At 42.6% G+C, this 21,861-nt stretch overlaps 2 protein-coding genes across 4 annotated transcripts; one reads left to right on the forward strand and one right to left on the reverse strand.

Annotated features, from left to right (window-relative positions):
• Positions 1 to 788: 788 nt before the first annotated feature.
• rnft1 (ring finger protein, transmembrane 1) lies at positions 789 to 4,927 on the forward strand. 3 transcript variants are annotated; one of them, XM_076751404.1, is made up of 9 exons: positions 789 to 966; positions 1,690 to 2,034; positions 2,118 to 2,194; positions 2,290 to 2,390; positions 2,551 to 2,704; positions 2,848 to 3,006; positions 3,105 to 3,170; positions 3,258 to 3,359; positions 3,791 to 4,927. In XM_076751404.1, the coding sequence occupies exons 1-9, from the start codon at positions 960 to 962 to the stop codon at positions 3,923 to 3,925; spliced, it is 1,146 nt and encodes a 381-aa protein (XP_076607519.1). In that variant the 5' UTR covers positions 789 to 959; the 3' UTR covers positions 3,926 to 4,927. The 3 variants fall into 3 exon arrangements, with proteins under 3 accessions (XP_076607519.1, XP_076607518.1, XP_076607517.1); XM_076751403.1 differs by having other exon boundaries at positions 1,703 to 2,034; XM_076751402.1 differs by having other exon boundaries at positions 799 to 966; positions 1,577 to 2,034.
• A 659-nt stretch (positions 4,928 to 5,586) lies between these two features.
• Positions 5,587 to 17,900, reverse strand: rps6kb1a (ribosomal protein S6 kinase b, polypeptide 1a). Its single transcript, XM_076750846.1, has 15 exons — positions 17,680 to 17,900; positions 16,500 to 16,543; positions 15,716 to 15,836; positions 13,584 to 13,652; positions 12,789 to 12,936; positions 12,533 to 12,590; positions 11,036 to 11,136; positions 10,773 to 10,863; positions 10,545 to 10,635; positions 10,306 to 10,413; positions 10,148 to 10,210; positions 9,953 to 10,030; positions 9,765 to 9,872; positions 8,857 to 8,969; positions 5,587 to 8,358 (listed from the first exon to the last, which is right to left on the reverse strand). The coding sequence occupies exons 1-15, from the start codon at positions 17,749 to 17,751 to the stop codon at positions 8,094 to 8,096; spliced, it is 1,530 nt and encodes a 509-aa protein (XP_076606961.1). The 5' UTR covers positions 17,752 to 17,900; the 3' UTR covers positions 5,587 to 8,093.
• Between the last annotated feature and the right edge of the window lie 3,961 nt (positions 17,901 to 21,861).

The raw sequence follows: 21,861 nt of genomic DNA on the forward strand, positions 1-21,861 counted from the left end.
ACAGTGCTGCTGTGAGTTATTGATCTCCTAAATAAATACAGCATGAACAAAAACAGCAGTGAGTAAACATGATTGTGGCTCAATCTAGAGTGGTCATTCTCACCTTTTACAGATTTCTTTTTCCAGCAAGTAGTTCTGTAGTTCTGAACCTTTTTTTCAATTTTCCTCTTGTGACAATAAGTCAGAGGTGCAGGTGGCTCCAGGGAAGGACAGGTCACCAGCACATGAAAGAGAGGGTTCTGCTGCCACGTGGGCAGGTGATGACCTGCGAGCTGAGGTTCTCAGAGTCTAACACAAATAAATCGAAGAGAAACAGCCACAAAGACAGCTAGTAGATACTGAATGGCTAACAGGGGCACAGATAGTAACAACCCTGGTTGTAGGAATCCTGTGGTTCAATGACAGACTCACTACTCAGCCTCCCAGCCCACAAGAACATATGAAGCCATTTGCAGATGTCAACGCTTGGGGTTGATATCTGATGAACACGTCACATTTTGGTATTCATCTGAATGCTCACATATGGTAACTCAGCTCACTGTGGTAGTAATTACCTGCGTGTGTATGGAGGTGAACAGGATTATGGTGGTGGGTAGCAATAAAACAATATTAGTGCTACTACAGCCAGCAGTGACACATATACCAATGCTATGCTTGTGTTTAAATCGGAGTAATTTTCGTTAATCATTGTGTTGCGTGTCATTTGAAAACAAGCCCAGTAGGTGGCGGCATTGCAGCATTTTCTACTTCCGACACGCCGTAAAAATGCAACAGAAGAAGTTTGCGACGTCTGCTGTCGTAAACAACGTCAAGATGTCTGAACGGCCAGCTTATGGCTTAGCCTGAAAGATATAATCTTTAGTTTTATTTTTGGTTTATTTTTGCTTTTATTTCGTTTGGCGACTTGGACCTTGTATCAGATGGGGACCACTCGCTTGCCATGAAACTCCGGGTGCAGAATGACAGGTGAGCCGAAGAGTTTACCGCCAGTCTGGTCTGATTGAAAACATCTGTTAGCTGCTAATGCTAACGACGTCCCAGTTCGCTGTGTAGGAAACGGTCAACTGCCTGTTCTGTAACTGTCTGTTTTTACATTTTGAGTTTATTGCCTGAAAATGACGGTGTGGCCGACGTACACTTCAGCTAACGTTAACTAGCTGTCAAAGACAAGACTTATAGCCAGCGTGAGGCGTTCAGGGTGAGTCGAGATAGTTTAACATCAGCAATACCGACTGTCAGGTCAAGTAAGCAAACAAAACTGAAACTAACCTGATATCTATGTCTGTCTGAAACCACCTCGACGTGTTACCGCCTTCATTGGTCAGCTTTGAAATACTCTACTAGTTAATGTTTTGATAAATTCACATCCCTGTGGTCGCAACATTACCTTACAGAGGCTCTTTTTTTAAAGATGAATGTGAAGTGCAATGACAATGCATTGAAAAGTACTGGATGCAGTTTCTGCATGTTATATTATGTGACACCTGTACACTTCCCTTTAACTATGAGCTGTAATCACAGTTGATGCTGGACACATTGTGACTGAGGCTACAAAGGTTTGTCTTTCATGTCAAAGGAGTGATTCCAGAAGAGCACTGAAACTGAGGGAGTCTCCTACTGTAATGCAGCCTAATTCAAGTGAGCGGGGTGCTCATGCAGGAAATGGTTTATCCCTAACTCTGCAACCAGAGCTTCTCACCAGGACACCAGCACCCGGTGCTGCGGCTGCCAACCCTGAGAACAGTGAGGTGCGGGTACCCATGACCAGCGGGGCTACGGAGTCTAGTGGAGGCGCCTCGTCCAGAAGATGCAGGGTCAACTCCCACAGCCACTCCCATTCTCAGGCACACGGACATAATCGGGCGCAGCACCACTCCACTTCAGAGCCTGAACTTGACCCAGCTGACTCTGATCTGGACTCTGGAGAACCCAGCACCTCCTTGTCTGAGCTTCGCTGTCTCTTTCGCTGGCTCCAAAAGAGCCTTCCTTTCCTCGTCCTACTGTGTGCTAAACTGGTCATCCAACATGCTCTTGGTGAGTAAGAGGTGAGCAGACCGCATTAGTGCAAGTGGGAAGGAAAAAAACGACTTATCATCCTCTTTCTCTTCTTTTATCAGGTCTAGCAGTTGGCGTTGGCCTCTTCACAACTTTTCTATATGTGAATAAAAGCATTCAAACTCAAGTCTTTCGTCAGGTAAGTTAAGAACACAAACACACATTTGTTGATTCCCTGTGCGTTTCATCGTTGTTCGATTCCTAAACCGTGTTTTTGCTTGTGTGCTTCCTCAGGACCGTCACTCAAAGCTGCAGTGTGCATGGCTGCTACTGTTCCTGATCTCTTCCACCCTCCTGCTTTACTACACCTTTCTCACTGAGACACTTTACTATTGGTGAGAGTGAATGCATTATCTGATATTAGTTACCCTGAAAGTCAAGCATATGTTTACATTGCCCACCTGTACTGCAGTTTAGTAAACAGCTAAGCCTGGAATGCAGTGGACAGTGCAAAGATGAACGTGCCACTTAACCTGAATGTAAACCTCCTTCCAGCCTCATATTCCTCAGTCCAACCATTGAGCCGCTGGGTTTCTGGGAGGTTCTATGGGCCGTCGGCATCACCAACTTCATAATTAAGTTCCTCTTTATGGGGATTAAGTGCCTTATTCTGCTGCTGCCATCTTCACTGGTGACCTACAGAACCCAGGTGAGACTGGTGGATTTCTTCTTTTGATTGTTGGTTAAAGAAACAAAAAGAAATAAATTATATATATATAAAAAATTCACGCTGATGCTCTGTCTGGGCAGTGCTGCTTCAGTACCTCTTATTCCGTGTGTTTGTGTCTCCAGGGGCGGTGGTTGATGCTGACCGAGGAGCTGGGTCAGGTCCACCAGGCCATGGCTCCTATTTCACTGTGGTTCCGCTACCTGGTCACCTACCAGGAGGCTGACGGCACCCCTGGGCTCACACTGGGGGTCGTGCTGGCTTTGCTCTACCTCATACTGAAGGTGAGATCACTCAAATTGTCCAGCAAGAGATCTTTGCTGCTTTAATGTTGAAAAACTAAAGTTGAAGTTACTTATTTGTTTCTTTTTCTCTCTCTCAGCTTTTAGGATTGTATGGACAGTGGACATCTTTACTGAAAACTGTGAGGATATTTCTAAAGGGCGAGGTCAGTGCTAAACAACTACTGTTAAATATTAAATGTTCGCAATCAGTAACCAGCTGTGTTGAGGTGTTTCTTTTGTTTGTTTCTCAGCACACAGGCTCAGCAGCCACTAGGAGTCAGTGCAGCGAGGCTGGAGATGTCTGTCCCATCTGTCAGGGGGAGTACAGGGAGCCTCGGGCTCTACTCTGTCAGGTACAAACACAGCAGTGTGCAGGGCCTGTCAAACCACTGGTCAGGCATCTGTCTCACTCATCCCTCCTCTTCAATTATGGTCTCAAACGTTATTACAATTTATAGTAGTTGTGGAAATCCTGCACTTTAGATCACAACTTTCTATTCACTGAGCAGGAGCAGCATTACTTAAGAGAGAAAACCTGCAATATTATGAAAATTAAAAACCGAAATCAGAATTTTCAGACATTTTCACACCTGCAGTTTTCCCTTTATTCACAGCCCTTCTCTCTTCTGTGCTAATCAAATAATAAGCCGTGTTTTTTCTTTAAATTATACTCATCTAAGCCCTAATGTTTTCCTAAATGAATTGAAGTACGTCTTTTGTGTAGATCTGATCATTCATGTAAAATGCACACGACATGACATGCTGATGCTTTTCTGCTGTGCAGCACATATTTTGTGACGAATGCATCGCTCTGTGGTTCAACCGGGAGAAGAGCTGCCCTCTCTGCCGCACCGTGATCACAGAGAAGGTCTACAAATGGAGGGACGGAGCGACATCTCCACACCTGCAGATTTATTGATTGATGAGGCACAGGTGGGGTGCCTTTGGGTGCGGGACATTGGTATTCGCTTGTATTCAATATGTGATTTATCTATGGCTCTCAAACCCCACTGACTAGTAATGTTGTAGACACTGTTTCATGAATCAGCTAAGGGCTGTGACCCCTGTGGGCAGAGGTCAGTGAGGACACACAACTTGCACCTTGTGTAGGCGTGTTTCTGGCTCATTTACTAGCACATACCTACTTGTGACCTCACAGACAACAGGAAGTTGATAACTTTCATGTCCCTGTTTTGATTCTTCTGCTTTAAGTTGTTTCCTGTTGTGTTGATTTTCCTCACCTTTAATCTTAATATAAACTTTCCTCATGGGGCAGCAAATTGGTCTACTTCCACTGTTTCTTCCACATGTAAATACCGAAACAGAGACATCTATAAAGAAGTATTTTAAACAGCTTTTTCCTCGATCGTACTTTTGAACAAACATGCAACACATGAACCCTTTCTTGTCCAGTGTTTCTAAATTTGTGGAAGCGGCTCTTTGGATATGTAACCATAAATGTGTAGAGGTAAGCAGCTGCATACTCTGCTCAGGGGTGCTTGCTGAATTCTGCTTTTGATGCATCTTTGAGCTTGAATGGGTTATAATGTGAGATTGGAGGGCTGACAGCTAGCTTGCTGTAAAGGCTTTTTAGGTGCACAGCGACGTCACATGGTCCAGACATGACCAGCCTGCATGCAGGCGCTGAAGATGGACCACAGAATCAGTTTATGTGATGGATGAAGTGTTTGCCTTTTGCTTTCCGCTTCTGGTGACTGTTTTTTCACAAATGATAAAAAGGATGCAACCGAGCTCGTGAGATTGATTTACACATAAATTATTTTTCTATAGAGCCTTGTTTTTTTTTGTAAAAACCAAAGACTGGGAGAAACATCTATTTTATTATGTACGAAAATCATTTCACTGTGTTGTTTTTATCCATTGAGATCCTGATCTGAATAAAGATCAACATTTGAATGACGTTTGACTTGTTCCATGTCGCAAAATGACAATCACTTATTTCCATAACAGCTAAGCCTTAAAGTAACTGTCTCAGACATTTAATGAAGTCTAAATAATAAGACTAGTGTAGAGGTTGAGTAGAGCCTGCTTAAGTTTAAGAGATGAAATGAATTCAAAGATAACCGGACTGACAAGTTAAACCTGAATGATTCTGTTCCATTAACCAGAAACAAGATCCTTTTATTTTGACTTAATTATGTACATGATACATATTAACATTCCCCATCTGAATGGACAGATCCAAGGGTGACAAAGCAACACATAATGTTATTCAATGCCCCCCAAGTGATTTAAACAGCCATTCTATTCAAAGATGGTGTTTCCCAGCTGAAGTAAGCTTGATAAGATGCTTCTCAAACACCTTAGCGTGCAGGACACATCTCAGGCACACCTGCACCAAAGCTAAACGTATCATTTTTAGTTTCCAACTCCTCTCAGACATGATCCCACTCAGATCACATGTTAGGATGAATTGGTGCAGCAGAGAAATTAACATCCTTGAGAGATGTAACAGAAAGTGAACCTGGATCAAATCCAGCCTTTTCAACACAGTAACAACGGACAGCATACTATACATACACACTGTACTCTGTCAGCAAAGGCACAATGCCATTCCCATTGATTTTTGCATCAGTTTTTTTTTTTTTCACAATAACTGCCCTTGCATTAAGCACTGCAAAAAGACAAACTGAGGTTCAAGTTTTCAGCAAGAAAAGTCCAAGATATCAAATGTTTTCTGAAAATCCCCTTGAATATGATACTATGCCACACAATAAATACTGTCTGGTTAGGTCACTGTCCTCAATTTTGGAATCAAAAACAAAGCTGCATCTGAAGTTGCTGTAAGACATGTTCTGTGGAGATAAAATCATACTGTACATGCTCATTATGACAAAATAAGTCTCTGACAAGAAGTCCAAATCAAATCATCACACATTCTGCTGCCATATCTGAATAATACTACATAATAAATACATAGTTTGCATAGTGTGAACAATGCAGTGGAAACACAACGGCACTTAAAATAAATATTCTAACAAAGTAACAATGCAGGCGGAGTAAAAAGTGGAGTGACTGGTCTTAAGCACAACTGTTGTGTCGGAATGGTAGAAGAAGAAAAGTCAACCAGCTCAGCTCGGCACTGATGATCAAAGGTAGCTTCACCTCAGTTAAACGTTCACAAAGTAACTCACAGGTACACATTAAAATGTCTCTGAGCATCGACGTGAAACACAAAGTCTGTACGATCAAATATGAACAAAACCTGAACAAACCTCTGAACCTTGTGGTTTCACAAAAAACGGCGAGATGCTTCTATGGTCCTTTGTATGGGTTTGTTTGTTTGCCAGCAAAAAACATTTGGTTAATTGAAACAGTGGTTTTGGTCAATTCATTAAACATTAAGTATTTGGATAACAAGAAACATAAGGGAGCCATTAAAACTTAAGCCAATTTTCATTCGTTCAATTTTCAGTTAGCATCATGGGAATCTGCATCAAACGGTGCGGTCAGCTTCAGGCTGACAAGTTTTGAATGGCTTCACTCCAGAGGCTCATATAGCAGCTTCACATCACACAAACAGATCAGCTCAAGCAGGAGTTAGCAGACGGTCCACTCACATGACCCCGATTCCAAAAACGTTGGGACGCTGTGTAAAACAGAACGTGATAACTTCCTGATCCTTTTTGACATACACTCAACTGAAAACAGCACAAAGACAATATATTTACTGTTTTACCTCATCAGCTTCCTTGATTTTTGTAAATATATCCTGAATTTGATGCAGCAACATGATTCAAACGCGTTGGGACAGGAGCAGCTAAAGACTGGGAAAGATGTGGAATGCTCCAAAAACACCTGTTTGGAACATTCCACAGGTAAACAGGTTGATTGGTAACAGGTGATAGTATCATGATTGGGTATGAAAGGGGCATTCAGGCGAGGATGAAGCTAGGTTCACCACTTTGTGAACACATGATTGTATAAAGGAGATTACTACATGAGCTCAGGAACAGTGTCAATAAAAACAGTTTGTTTGCAGATGAGTGCGTTGAGTTGTTATTGATGTTTTACACAGCATCCCAACTTTTCTGGAATCAGGCCTGGGTTTATCCCCCTTCCACTGACAGCCCTGCTACTGTAAATGAACAAAAAGCAGAGCCATGCATATTAGATATCAGTTTGGCTGAGCGGACTTTGGGTGGATGTTTGTTGGTCTGCGGCCACAACGGTGGAAATGGAGCGGCGTGTTTCCATGTGTTCAAAGTTATGCTGCAGAGCTCAGCGCGGGAGATTGAAGTGACACGCAAAAAGGCATTTCAAGTTTGTCTACATTCAACACAAAGAAACCGTGCTTCTGGACAGACCTCCTACAGAAAGCATTCCAGGACAAGTAAAGCAGTGCCAGCATTTGGTATTGATTGTGGTGGAAGTGATGCTTTCAGCTGAAACGTCACTTCTATCTTTTTATAGCTGCTTTTCCGTAAGTCGTGCTCCACCTACCCCAGACCACACGCTCCAGTGACAAAGGCAATGTGATTGTTTTCCTAAAACATAAAAGAAATATTGTGTTCATTGTAGAAGTGTTATCCGATAATTCTACCTACTGACCCGCAAGTTCTTCACACATCACACATCATCAAAAAAAAAAAAAAAAAAAAAAAAGCCTGGCATGTTGAGGGAGACATGCCAAATTCTCTCACGGTGATGGAGACAACAAGTCGTAAACACTACAAGTAACACTGTCCAGACTTGAGGATAAAAGAGCACCAGGATATCATAATGCCACCGAAACCACCTCAGCCCACTCATCAGCTGATATCACGCCACCAACAAGGAAGTCAGCTTTCACCGAAGAGCACCGCTCTCACACCACTCCTCGACTGACCACGCACCTGCTGTACTTAAACGGCTGATTACCTGCGTCAGGTGAGGAGGCCAGGCTGAGTCAGGAGGATTTGGGAGGCCAAGAGAGGGGAAGGCGCCGCTGGAAGAGCTGGTGATCAGCATTGACAGTGTCAGTCAATTTAAAAAAAAAAAATCTACAAGTCTCTTTGAAAGAAAACAATAAAAGGGAAGAAGAGGAGGAATTAGAAGAGTCCTAATGTTCGTGGGCGAGCCGAGCGTCATAGGTTCATTCGTAGATGTTCGGGCCGCTTGGAGTTCATGGGGTACGCCTGCTTTTTGTAGGGCCCTGCATTGATGCCTGACGGGTGCCTGATAGGAAGCGGCGCAGAGGCCTCGGAGGTGCTGCTGCTGCTCGTGTCCATTTGCTCTGCTGTCAACACCTCCATGGGTTGCTCCACAGAGCTGCCAGGGGCCAAAAGGGATGGGCAGCCGGTCAGCGTCGGGCCCCGGGGCCAGCAGTCCCCTCCAACAAACTTCACTGGACTGTGGAAGAGGGACATGTGAGAAAATGAGATTATTCCTCTGAGCTTGAGTCTGTGATGCACCAACTTCACAGCAGCCCTGTGTGTTGCACAGTTAGAAGTGGAAAACATAACTAGAAAGAACATTGAGGCTAAAGGCAAATTACTGTAAAACCTCCAGAGGTCACATGTGAATGCTGTGTGTTTGATGTTGGAGCAAGTTCAACAAACAATATTCAAATAGTGAGCAGATTTCCAGACAGACAAGTGTTCTCCTTTTATCTCAACTTCCTATAAATAAGCCACAGTGAGGAATTATTCTGAGCCCTGAGAGAATGCCTGTTGTGCCACTGGAAAGGAACTAGTATTTAACCTTTTAATGATGGCCTTATTCCTGGCGAGACGGCTACATTTACAAGGTCAGCAAATGAGTAAGAGCTGTGAAGGACTTGCTGTGCGGAAAAACTGAATGACAAATAGATTTCACTGGAGGACAGAGACAAAAACAACTTGCTGTTACCTCACAGGTGTTCTCGGGCTTCCAGGGAACTTCCGCGGTGAGCGGACCTTTGGCTCAAAAGAGAACTTCTCTTTGACGTTTTCAAGCACCGAAGGGGCTACATATGTGAAACCCTGGAGGAGGGGTGGGGGGCAAAAGAAAAGAAAAAAAAGAGCGAGAGATCTGAGTCCACCTCAAAGACCATCTTTCCAAAAACAACCCACAGCTGATGATGAGCAATGAAACGCTGAGTAAACCATATCATGCAATGTGGTGGAACAGTGAGTGAAGCTTCCAGGAAAACCAACAAGACTAAACCAGATGGGATGCATTAACCGATTCTCGTAAGACCTACTTGTTGAAAAGGAAATAAAAAACATTATGCCCAGAGCTGGCCTGTTTCTACGTTTGTTTACATGATGTGTCTATGCTGCACTAGAACTTAAGTTTACTTCAATGTTAAAATTGTGGCGAGTATTACTCAATATGAGGTCCTAATGCAAGTGCTACATCCATCAACAAACAAAGTATGAGTTACGTAAGACTTGTTCAAAGACAGCACCCGACTGATTGGCTCCAGGCTATGTTCATATAACAGACATTGCTGCCTCATCACCTTTCCTACTTCATGACATACATGTGTACATATTTCCAGGCGTCTCCTGCTTACTGCTCCTGTGAAGTTACATTTACTGTAAGACTGACCGGCCAACAAACAATAACAGAGTAGTGGTCCAAAACAGATTTTAAATGGCCACATTGTAAGCAAAATAATCTGTTATTGGCCTTTGTGTCACACATTGTTTTTACATGTTTTATCTCGAAATATTCCTTCCATAACTTGGTAAATTCTGGAAACTCTAAACACCAGAAATCATGACAGAGAAGCAAACCACCGTTTGCTGGGAGGTACGGCACGAGTTACCCACCAGGAAGACTTGATTGGCACTTTCGCTGAGCGTGGAATCGTCAGGGCTGTCCACAGGAGTCTGGCTCGTGAACTTGGAGTCGAACTGGCTGACGTCATCAGCCGATTGCTGCCAAAAGAAGCGCGTCAGTTTGTCATCTTGCGAGGACTAGTCACAGAGGACACCGCTGCATTAAAAAGCAAACTCACCAGGAAAGGTTTAAATGGAGGCTCTACTTTGCGAGCAAGGAGGTCATCCCAATTTATATGCCGGAAGAATGGGTTAGCCTTGGAAATATAATTACAGAAGCAGGGTTTTTATACTTCATGGTTGCTGTATTAAGCCATTACTCAACACGCCACACTGCACACACTTGTGACTCTGCTTTGAACTGATGTATTTACCTGGACCTCAGCAGCATCTCCCGGTCCAGCCCCGAGTCTTAATGAGGCATTTCGTTTCAGCAGCTGAAAGAGAAAGTTTGGAGGCTCAATTTTTCTGCCAAATGTTTCAACAGAAACAACTCAAACGGCCTCCCCGTTTGAGGGCTTCTACTGCTCACTTTTTTCAGGAGGTCCCTGGCTTCTTGTGTGAGGTAAGGTGGAAGGCTGAGTTTGCATTTCAGGATTTTGTCAATCGTCTTCTTTCTGTTTTCACCAGTGAATGGAGGCTATGAAGAAGAAGCACGATAACAAACAGTCAGAAACTGTAACAAATGCTTCCAAACCAAAGGTGCCCTTTGACGCCCGCAGTGCTGTGATAAGCTGTTTTACTTTCTTTAGCAATGCTAATGCTACTCACTGCTCCTGTCAGCATGTCATACATGAGAGCTCCCAAGCTCCACCAGTCCACCGCTCGGTTATGTCCACTCCTCATCAGGATCTCTGGAGCCCTGAGGACGGACAAGGGAATGACCAAGATCATACAGCAGATGCTCATCATACAGCATGTGTACGAAGACGGAAACGTGACTGAATGCACAGAGTGTGAATTAATGCACAAAATCTGCATGGTGACTGAGTGACATACATGTATTCAATAGTGCCACAGAAAGTGTGGGTGACTGTTCCATCATGGATGGACTCTTTGCATAGACCGAAGTCTGTCAACTTCACATGACCTAGAGGGAAACGGAGCAAGAACATGAGAGAAACTCCAGTGCAGATAAAACAAGAGATTACAGATCAGATTACACTGAGAAGGAATTCAATCTAAGACCAAACGGACATATGTGGAAAGGACGGAGGATTTTCTAATCTGCCTTTTGTCAGGGACGCGTCAGGTTTCTGTACCGTTGTTGTTGAGCATGATGTTCTCAGGCTTCAGGTCTCTATAGATGATGCCTTTCTGGTGCAGATGACCCAGAGCCATCGAGATCTCAGCCAGGTAGAAACTGCCAAGAGGGAAAAAGCCACATTTAGTAAAATCTCATTGACATCAAATGAATCCCTGTATTTCCCCGTTACCTATCACTGATGTATATTCTGAAATGTTCTGACAAAATGTTCTCTACTGCTCCTCAGTGATGTGCAGGTGATATTTTCAATGTCATTAAGGTTACTGTATGAATATTACACATACACTCGTCTGTTCAAAAGCGCGGTTCATGTAAACAACACTTTCATCGAGAGGCTGTGTTTAGAAAACAGAGCAGCAGGTCCTGGTCCAAGTGACCCTCACACCCCTCAGAAACAGTCACATACCTGCCTGCTTTTACAAAAACTGAATGTGTCAGACTTCAAACTGGCCATAAGAGGATCCTCTAGTTTCCTTACTGTGTTCTTGTGGTGCGTATGGCACGTGAAGGCTACATTTAAATTTGCTGTCAGAATCTAAACAGCTGTTGTCTGTCTCTGAGAACCATTTGTTTAATTGCTAGCATTAGTCTGTCAGAGACCACAGATCACACTGACGTTCAGACGTCATCTGACATTCCTGACTCTGCTGTACATGCTGTACATCACAGCAGAGTCAGCAACAAAAGGCCTCGAGGAGACAACTTCCAACACTGGGTGTTTGTTAAGATGCCCATATTGTCACCATTTGGAAATGGTTTAATATTGTAAATACTGGGGGTGGGGTTTAAAAATATGTATACAAACACAGGAGGTGTGTGTGGAAAAGGGGATGAACACACTCAAAGAAATTTAGATTTGACATGTTTAAGCATAACATCCTGAAACAAAATAGTTTCCAGAAACTGTGATATTCATTTCTGGGGAAAAATCCCCATTGATCAACAGAAACAGTGTAAACTAGAAGAGAACGCAGACCATCACAAAGGCCAACACTCCACTCCTCTATGATGTGTGAATCTGCAAGCACATTTCCAAAACTAGTAGAACGTCACATTTGGATGTGCGTAAGAGTAAAATGAGTTGCATGTTAAGTATACGTTTATGTTTCCAGAGCCACATCTTACGAGATGGAATCATCGTATTTGTACAATTAGCTACGATTTGCCACTGTTGAACTTCACTACCATCTGCTGGATTTTAAGGTGTATGGCATTCATTCCGCCAGGGCCAAATGCCTTTACTCGCGATGTCAACGAAAGTGAGTAATTCATGTCTCGGCCCTGTGATTCGGATCTGAGTAGCCCGTGCTACTCCCTTCCACCAAGCCTCATGAAAATCAGCCCAGTAGTTTTTCCATAATGCTGCTGATAAACAAGACAAAGAAACCAACAAACAAACTGAACTGAAAACATAACCTCCTTGGCGGAGGTAATTAGCCAGAGGAAAGCTAAAGGCCAGATGGTTACGGCTCTGACATACAAACTCACGCACCATGCTGTGTCTTCCATGAAGATCCCCTCTCTTTCCAGTTGCATAAACAGCTCACCACCTGCGGTCACCACATACAAAATGCATCAGTTAAATGAATTCACAGTAGCAATGGAGAGCCACGTGTTCACTTTACTGAAACACAAACACCCATACAATTTCCTGTGACCACGCTTAGAAAATGTGCACATTCATGACAATTAAGAGAGTGGTTTCATACCATACTATATGTTTGATTGGGCATTATCACTACGCTCACCACTCAGATACTCCAGGATGAGGTACAACTTTCCGCCCGTCTGAAAGGCATAGATGAGGTCTACGATGAAAGGATGCTTCACCTCCTCCAGAATGTTCCTTTCGGCTTTGGTGTGCGCCGTGTCCTTTGCATTACGCACAATCATGGCCTGGCAAGGGACAGAAAAGCAGAGAGTCGGGGTGTGAAACCATTCAGGCAATAACTTTGACCCCATTAGCTAGCTGTCAAAGCGTCGACATCGGCTGCAGGCACAGCACGAATCACGACGCCAGGATGGTAGCTACAGTTCACTCTCATTAAGCCAATAAACACAGTCATCGACGAAAACCTCAAACTTTGGGGGAATATGAGCTGACTTTTCGAGCAAAGTCAGGCACCAGCTTTCTGTCAGCTGCAGAGAGGAGGCCAAGCTGAACACAAGCAGCAGATTTGAGGTTTCATGGGAAAAAGCCTGCTGCCATTATTTTGGGTGGTCTGCCCTTAGCTTCTGGCTTCATTGCTGCATGCACCAGTACGTCACCAGAAAAGGCAGAGGGTGACATTCAGTATATATGAAACACTGTACACGGTCACGTTGCACTGGACTTGTAGGTAACTTATGTCCGCTTATGGATTAGATACTGCACATGTCTTATGGTACACTGTTCTATATGTACAGTGGAGGCGGTTAGGCTCACCTTTAGTGCATGATTGAAGGACAGAATGAACACACCTCACTTTCTGTATCAGTGAGATACTTCTCACTGAATAATATTAAAACCTTCAAGCAGACATGAGAAAGGCAGATTCACTCACCTTCTTCAAAACTTTCATAGCAAATATCTTGCCAGAGGTGGCACCCGACACCTTCCGAACTTGAAAAACCTGTGAAAATTTAAATCACATGATGCAAATCCACAGACGCTCACACAGGATTTCTGCAGGGTTCATCGAGCTGAATCTAACACTTGGAGGACTTTTTTTAATACCACAGAGAATGCAATTTGATACCAGTGTTTCAGTCACACCAGACAAATTCTAAAAGCATGGCAATATGACCAAAAACCACTTAACATTATATCACATTTTTCAGTACTTCCCAGCAGTATATAACATTGATGATATAAGAAATGTAATTAATTTGCCCTGGCCTCAATAAGCCACAAAAAATGTATGGATGCCAATGAAAAACTAGTTGTTTTTAAGGTGCACTGTGTAGGATTTAGGGGGATCTATTGGCAGAGATTGAATACAACTTACATCGTAAAATATTCATAAACATTGTGTTTTTGTGTTTTCTTTCATGTTTTTGGAGCCACTGTAGGTTCTCCTACACACTTTGCAGAGGAGGGGGAGGCAATAAGTTGGTTGCAATCTGCAACCTCACCACTAGATGCCACTAAACCCCACACACTGGACCTTTAAGTTCATTTAAGCTGTTTTTAATGAAAATACACATGACCACTATGAGGCTATGATGATGCTTCATGAAGATGCTACTGTAGCTAGCAGTAGTGTTTACTACAGGTCTGATGGTGCTAAGATTCCAAAAAAAGAATACAGCATGCTGCATGCACACTCCCAGTTTATAGGTGTCTAACTTCTAAGAGCCTGCAACTGGGTACAAAAACCTTTTATAATTAAGTGACTTTTGTAAGACAATTCAAGACTTATAACAGCTTCTGATGCTTGGCTTGAATAATGTAATTTTGTCATACTGGGGACATTCAGAGAGAGGATTTGGAACGAAGTTCTGTCGAAGTACAGAAGCTGCTCTTGCGTATAATGTGTATCCATTCGACTAAGCAATGAATTAACAAAGGTCACTGTCTTTGTGCGTAGAAAATGACTCTTATTCGTCTATTATTATTATTGTATCCAGGGAGTACTGATTTTGCGTGAGCCAGAATCTGTGTTTTGAGTATCTGTATACCCGCAGAGCTCTTGAAAGACTATTTGCTCTCAGTTTTGAGGCCAATGAACTTCAGACCAGTGACAAAATAGATACTTTAACTATACAAGAATATCAAAACAAATGACAGTGTGTTTTAAAAAATGTAACTACTTTGTAATGCTGAGAAATTCCCAAGACGAAGAAAATGACTTCTTAGTCATCATGCACAAAACCACTTCAAGAAAGAGTAAGTCATACATCCGCTTGCTAAGTGAAAAGTGTTTCCAAAATAACTGTGATGTGCACTTTTCATTGTCAGGCTTAGAAAAGAGAACATCAAAAAGTTTCCAGGGCTCTATGGGTTGGTAATACCACACTAATACAGTGTTAACACCAAAATAAAACCTTAAAAACAAGACAGATTTCCTAATCTCGGTGGTTTTACAATTAGATACATGGGGTTGCAGGAGATTAGTTAAATTTTATGTTGCTGTGGGTAAAGGGGGAGATGGTTCGGGGGTGGTTCAGTATGATTTTTTTATACTTTCCCACAGCCAAAAAACACCAAAACAGATCTCTGGGGACTGAAAAGGTTGTTGATAAACAGCAGTGACAGGAACAAAAATGCTTAGATTTTTAGCATGTGAAACTCAATTTGCAGCCACTTTGTTAAAAAAATCCCCACCCATTGGATTTTCAAGACTATTACAATTTCCTCCCCCACATGCTGGCAATGTGATGGCAGGTCCCACGCCAAAAAAGCGGCCGACAAACTGCTATTTCCCACACTTTTAAAAGCTACTTTTTCAGATCATTTCAACCACTGGGAGCCTAACTTTACTTTATTTTCTTAATTAACACTGAATCAAATCCCTCTATGAAATATGAAAGGGTCACAAACAGAGAATTAAGCCAATTATTCAGCTCTGCACAGCTGTTAGTTCATGGTTTCAGTTTCCAACCTGCATGTAGAATATTTTACATCTTACAGAGAAACATGGAGGGAGAGTCAGCTGCATAAGTGTGTGGTGAAGGACAGAACAGAGAATCTCACCTTCCCATAGCCCCCTTTTCCCAAAACTTTCAGCAGCTCAAAGCATTCAGGCCTGATCTGCTCTGTTCCCTTGTTCACGCTGTTCTCTGAAATTTCAAACTTCTCACAGTCATCCATGTTACTGGCAAAACAAAAAACAAAGAACAGAAACACATACAAAACAGTCACTCAACAATGTGTTAACAATTTCTAAGACACACAGCAGCATCATCGATGACAGTTACAAGTGTGTGGACCTGAACTTATAACAACGTTCAGCTGAGGCTGATCGTGCAACAGTTTTGTTGTTGGGGATAAACAGCTGGATAAGCCAGATGGGTGTGCACAGCTGAAGGTCCATCAAATGGATCCACATGTGTGCAGCGTCACACCACCAATTTGACTATTTCTGCCTTAAGAGACCCTATCCAAGATGATATAAATTATTACTGGATACATGTGGATGGGTGACAAAATGATGGGAAACCCCAGAAAAAATAAGTGGAGAAAAATAACAAATGCAAATGCTTCACTGGAGGCTTGTGATGAACAAACACACCTTAAGTGAGCTTCCTCTTAGTCTGTCACTCATCTCTTATTGCCTATGGACTGGCAGTTTGGAAAAACTGGCTTATGCTTGCTTAGTACTTGTGCAGCAGCTACATTAATGAAAAAATAAAAGAAAATATAGTACCACGTAGATTGGCAGAGCCCTTTGGTGATAACTTGCAGTGATCCAAATAAAAACATATGACTTTGTTGCCCCTTTCGGGACCCCGTGAATTACAGTTTTGCTTATACTCACAATTCAAAGCCGCTGCATTGGTCCATGTATTCACTGAGCTGGCTCTGAAACGAGAGGAGCAACAGGACAGGAAACCTCAGCATCATGCGACTGTTACTTATGTACTTGCCAGCCGGAGCATATTAGTGTATTATATTCATGATGTTGCGTTGCTTTTTACTTTCAGTGTTAATGCGTTTATTTCACCGCAAACGACTTCAGCCGAACGCTAATGCGCTTTAACTTAACTGAGATTTACCGTTAAGGCTAACTTATTAACAAAGGAGTTGAATGGACACTTTCTCCTTAATATTAACTAAGTGACATTTTTCAAATAAGCCCATGTTTCTTACTAAAATCTAATAAACAAATGACCAAAGCATTGTCTCATACAGGTCATAACTGTTACCGCAAACTAGCTACTAGGTTAAATTCACGTTAGCTGAGTGGTGGGAAAGCTAGCAAACAGTGCGGTCCTTTTAGCGACAGTCGCTAGCATTGGTCGGATTTAATGTTGATGTCGTTCGGCTGCATTGCGAGGTCATTATATCTCACGTATTAAAATGTCAAAATGGTTCTTAAGCCATGTATGTAGTATTCGTGTAACAAGTTACACCGTAATGTGAATCGCTACAAACGGACGAATACCAATGCAGCGCGTAACACCGCCTTATCAGTAACTCCATTGTCGGACATGGGGTTTACCTTACGCCCGGTGGAGGAGAGTTCTTTATCGTTTCTATGCGGCTTTTGTTGTTGTCATTTGCCTTTTTTCTTATCAAAAGCGCATTTGCTGACATGGCGACGTAGGTAGCTTCACTGTCTGTTCACTCAAGACTAAGGTTAACGTTATAGTGCGCTGGTCTGGAGCGGGGGTCAAGTCAATTCAAGTCAGGAAACCCCAACCTGTCCACCGCCAACACTTGTGATTCTGCGGATGTACTCATCTGGTGTCGGTAGTGAAACGAAATTTGCGTTCGGCAAACATTTTAAATGAGAAAATTGCTATGGGAATGTATTAAAATACGATGTAGGGACTGTTTGTGGGGTACTGTCGGATTCCGCGGGAAAGGGGCGGACGAGGACGTGTCCGATAATGGATGCCTAGAAGTGATGTTAGCAACACAGGCCTCTGAACTGCTAAGTGCTAGCGAAATAGCTAACAGCTGCGGTATTAGCCTCAACGTTAACGTAAACTCACCCCGTCCTCAAGTTCGTCGTCAGACACATTCTCATCCGGTTGATCCAAATCGATGTCGAAAACCCCAGCCATGTCCACGGCGCTTCACTCGGTGTCTAGTCAAAAAAACACAGCCCCGCTCCCCCGCTTTATGGGAGAGCCATCACCGTTACAACCGGCTGCAGCAGAAAGCATGGGCTAGCATCCAGCTAACCAAAACAACCCAGCGCCGAGCGGCACATGAAGCCTCTAGTGTCGGCCACCCGCACTCCTCGGTTCAGGCAGGCTTGAAGACTTAAAAACATTAGTAAAGAACTAAAGGCAGACGGGGAAATTTAATCATTAAAGGGTTCACATGCGATAGAATTGGACAAACTGCCCCCAAATATAACTGCTTTTCGTCGGTTCAAAGAAACAGCATTTACGTTTGTTTCACCTCCAGATGAGCTTCATGGCATTTAAGGCTGGTCATTAGTGGCAACAGCACTAAACCAAGAGGTGTCTATGTCCCTTTTATGAGCTGATTATGCTTTTAATATCTTTTTTAATAGTTGATCAGTTAAATGGCTTACTTTCTCTACAATGCTGAGCACTCTCATCTTTACCTGCTTTCTTTTCATTTATTTTGTGCAATGCAAAGCACTTTGAGCTGCATGTTTTGGATGAAAGGTGCTGGATATGTAAAGTTTATTCTTGTGCTTATTATTAAACCTTCCATTCACAAAAGCAGAGCTCTGAATGTTTCCGGCACTTCCTAGAAAGAGTCATTTAATGCCCTAATTGTTTTATTCAGAGAAAGCGGGATGTGAGAATGTGCTGGGTATGGCTCCTCTCAGCAGAGGTCTCATTTGCTTCCTCTGGTTCCCATCATATTCATTCTCTGCCACCTGTAATCTGATAACCTAAATGGGATTATCTGCGGTTATGGGGTTGATGGTGCTGCTCTGGGGCACATTATATAAGAAAAGTTTGACATCCTCTTGTTTCTCTACAGTTTTGTTCCCAGAAAATAATAAAATCAGTGTCCTCTCATTCTTCATATTGAACCCTGTGTGTGTAGATAAAGCCAACGTGTTTCAGATCATCACAGAAACATGAATTGAATTAGGCGGTGTAGTTCTTCGGATTTGATGCCTTTCTTTGTCTCGTGTGATAGTAAACTGAATATATTTGGATTTTGGACTGTTGGTGAGACCTCAAGTACACTGTCTGCAGCTAATTTTCTCTAGTTCAGTGTTGGTGCGAGGAACTTTAAAGCGAACCTAAACTGATCTGGAGTCTCAATTATGAGCTGTGGGTAACAAGGCCTCATGAAAACACAGCTGGGTACTAAATGTTTGACTCAGATCTTGATCATCAGCAGTGTGAGTAAATACTCTGGAAAAACTGCGCAGCTCTGCATCTTGGATGAAACAACTTGTTTATTTTGGAATCGAGGACATCCTGTCTGTTCATTTTTGCATTCAATTTATTTATTTATTTATTTTAGTATTTCTGACACAAACTACTGAGCAGTGATCACCGATAGAGCGACAACAACAAAGTATTGTTATCATGCTGTTTGTTTGGTGGAATGAAATGTATTAATGTAGATTTAGCAAGATTCTAAATATTTGCTCACATGGGTTCAAACAGAGGTCTGTGAACTCATCGAAGACGCTGGAGGACCAGCTGAACTGACCTGCTCAGAGGATGCATAACACATGTTTGTCACATAGGACATTTTTACATGTGGCAGTCGGAAAAGCACACGCAAAATGAATGATGGCTGAGTTCCATTCAGCTGCGTCTGTTTCACGCCCTTGCTATTGTGCATGCTGGCTCACTATTATGGCTTATTAGGGCACTTGAATACAGCAGAGCCATTGTTAACGCTATTAGTAACACCTGTGCTTTCTCTGCAAGGACAAGTCAAAATGTCTGCTGTGAAAAAGACCAGTTTGAGGATCTATACTATAAGAGGTTAAGTCTCCAGCTGTAGTGGGTTCCACCCAGTCATGATCAGATTATGTTCCTTTAATTCACCGCAGGGTTGATCTACATCCTCCTTTTCTTACCAGGAGGTGGCAGCAAGAAAAAGGGAATCCTCTCAGGTATGAAAGCCATTTTTTTCTTTCATCCAAATATCTGCTTGTATAGCTGCACTTTACTGAAGCACAAGAGTCCAATTCAAGATGCAGATGAAATGCCAATATGTCATTAAAACTGGATGTATTCTAGGAAATCAAGGCGTGTTTCTGCCCCGAGTGGTTTAAAACTTCGTCTAAATCTGTACTTGTACTGCAGTCAATAGCAGTGATTATACAAGACATCAAGTGGAAAAATACAGAATAATACAAATGTCATAATACTGCCACGTTCCAGAGTAGCATGTGCACGATGAGTGACAGCCATGTAGTGTTTTACCTCACACACAGAAACAGAGGAGCATCAGTGTCTGATGCTGGACAGTGTTACTGATCTGACAGAGCTGCAGCAGACTTATTTTTCTTATCTAAAGATATTTAAAATTTGCTGCATGGACGTTTAGATCCTTTCCAAACAGCTTGAAAGCACAACCTGAAAACATTTTAATCACCATAATTAAAGGCACTCTTGAAAAAACGTAGTGTTCATCGAGCTCAATGCTTTTCCGCCAAATCCCACCTGCAGTAATTCATCTCAGAAACAAAAAAACTGTTTAGATTAACAACATTTTTAAAGCTCACCTCCAGGCACGTTTTAAGACATATAAGAATGCTCTGCTTTGAATAATAATTTGTGATGTGTTCACTGAACACTGAAAAGTCCATTGTCAGTGCACTGGAAGTTTCAAGTTTCCACGTCACACTTGTGTAGGTCGCATATTGGACCACGTTTGGCCTCCGCACTCGTGATGTCACAAAACCCTGCTGCAACATCCAGATGTTAAACTGAGCGCAGAGAAACTTCCCCCTTCAGCACATGAATGTGCAAACAACCATCCAGTGTCTCCGCGCATGCCGTAGATCTTTTAAACACCAAGTAACAAACACATTTTTGAGTGCACTTTGAAAAGTTAATTCACTACACTCATATCGAACAACAGCAGTAACAGTGAAACTCAAGATATCACGAAAAAAGTCTGCTGCAGGAATTTTAAATGATATGTGGGACAATGTTCAGGCCAGCAAACTTGCTTTAGAATCTATGGGTATGGCACGATTATTCATAATGATAATGGGGTACATGGCAAAGCCTGTTGGAAGTGTGTATTAAATAAAAGTAATCCTCAGCAATCCCTTCCTGCTGCTTTCCTTCAGTACAGCTGATGTGAGAGCAGTCGGCAGGGCGCCCCAGCTGCAGCACCACATCAGTATTGATGAGACTTTTCCTCAGAGAGAGGCAGACTTGGAACAGTTAAACCATGTTTGATCCCCACCATATTTAAAAGTGACAGTGATTACAGCTATTCCAGATTAAATTAGCTCCTCAGTCTAGCGGCTAGAAGGTTTATCTTTAACACAGGCTCTTATACGGTGGTCGGGGGGGTGGGGGGGGGGCTGAAATGTCTCTCTCAGTAGGCTCAGGAAGGGCCCCCTGCAGGCCAACATTACTTTGAGCGCTGCCTCAATTCCATCTGATAGTTTGTTTTACTTTGATTGCCCGGTGATCAAATCCAGCTGCACTGGGTAACAAAATATGTTTTCTGTGTGTGTTCTCTGTTTTGTTTAGCTTTGTTTATGTTTACAAAAGAAGAGACTAGACACTGTTAGAAAGTCGCACAGCTCTGATGTGGGCCCGTGTGATGACTTGAGGTCGGTGTTGTGTTCATTCAAAATCACTTTGCATATCAACTGACTGTGTTTTGTTCTCATGTCTCCACTTTGTCAGGATGGAAAGGTCATTAATTTAAAACTGAGGGTGAACACTGTCAGCATCTTGATCGGATTTTTTCCCTTTCCCTTGAACGCCTGGTGTTTACTGCCGGACAAAGGGTTGTGGAGTGTTATATCACTGTTTGAAAGTTTTTTTTTTTTTTTACTTGAACAATAAATACCAATAACTTGAGAACACAGTACCATATCTGCTTTTATGATGCTCAGTTGCCCTGTAAATACTGCTAAACTGTTCAAATGGCAGGCGTTCTCCTTTAACTGACCAGCAGTCCATAATTGACACAAATTTTCACAGTAGACCAGAAAGATATCTGATCAGAGCTGAGCTCCAACAGCAACATCCAGT

The sequence above is a fragment of the Chaetodon auriga genome, chromosome 15, assembly GCF_051107435.1.
Source record: "Chaetodon auriga isolate fChaAug3 chromosome 15, fChaAug3.hap1, whole genome shotgun sequence".
Lineage (NCBI taxonomy): Eukaryota > Metazoa > Chordata > Actinopteri > Chaetodontiformes > Chaetodontidae > Chaetodon > Chaetodon auriga.

Bases quoted from the DNA above. Each gene is read 5' to 3' on its own strand.
- rnft1 (XM_076751402.1), top strand. From the start codon at position 941: ATGAAACTCCGGGTGCAGAATGACAG. The intron at 2,705-2,847 runs GTGAGACTGGTG...TTGTGTCTCCAG, and splicing joins TGGTGACCTACAGAACCCAG to GGGCGGTGGTTGATGCTGAC. The intron at 3,007-3,104 runs GTGAGATCACTC...TCTCTCTCTCAG, and splicing joins TGCTCTACCTCATACTGAAG to CTTTTAGGATTGTATGGACA.
- rps6kb1a (XM_076750846.1), bottom strand. From the start codon at position 17,751: ATGGCTGGGGTTTTCGACATCGATTTGGATCAACCGGATGAGAATGTG. The intron at 10,211-10,305 runs GTGAGCAGTAGA...TTTCTCTTTCAG, and splicing joins CCAGGGACCTCCTGAAAAAA to CTGCTGAAACGAAATGCCTC. The intron at 9,873-9,952 runs GTGAGTTTGCTT...TTCTTTTGGCAG, and splicing joins CTCCATTTAAACCTTTCCTG to CAATCGGCTGATGACGTCAG.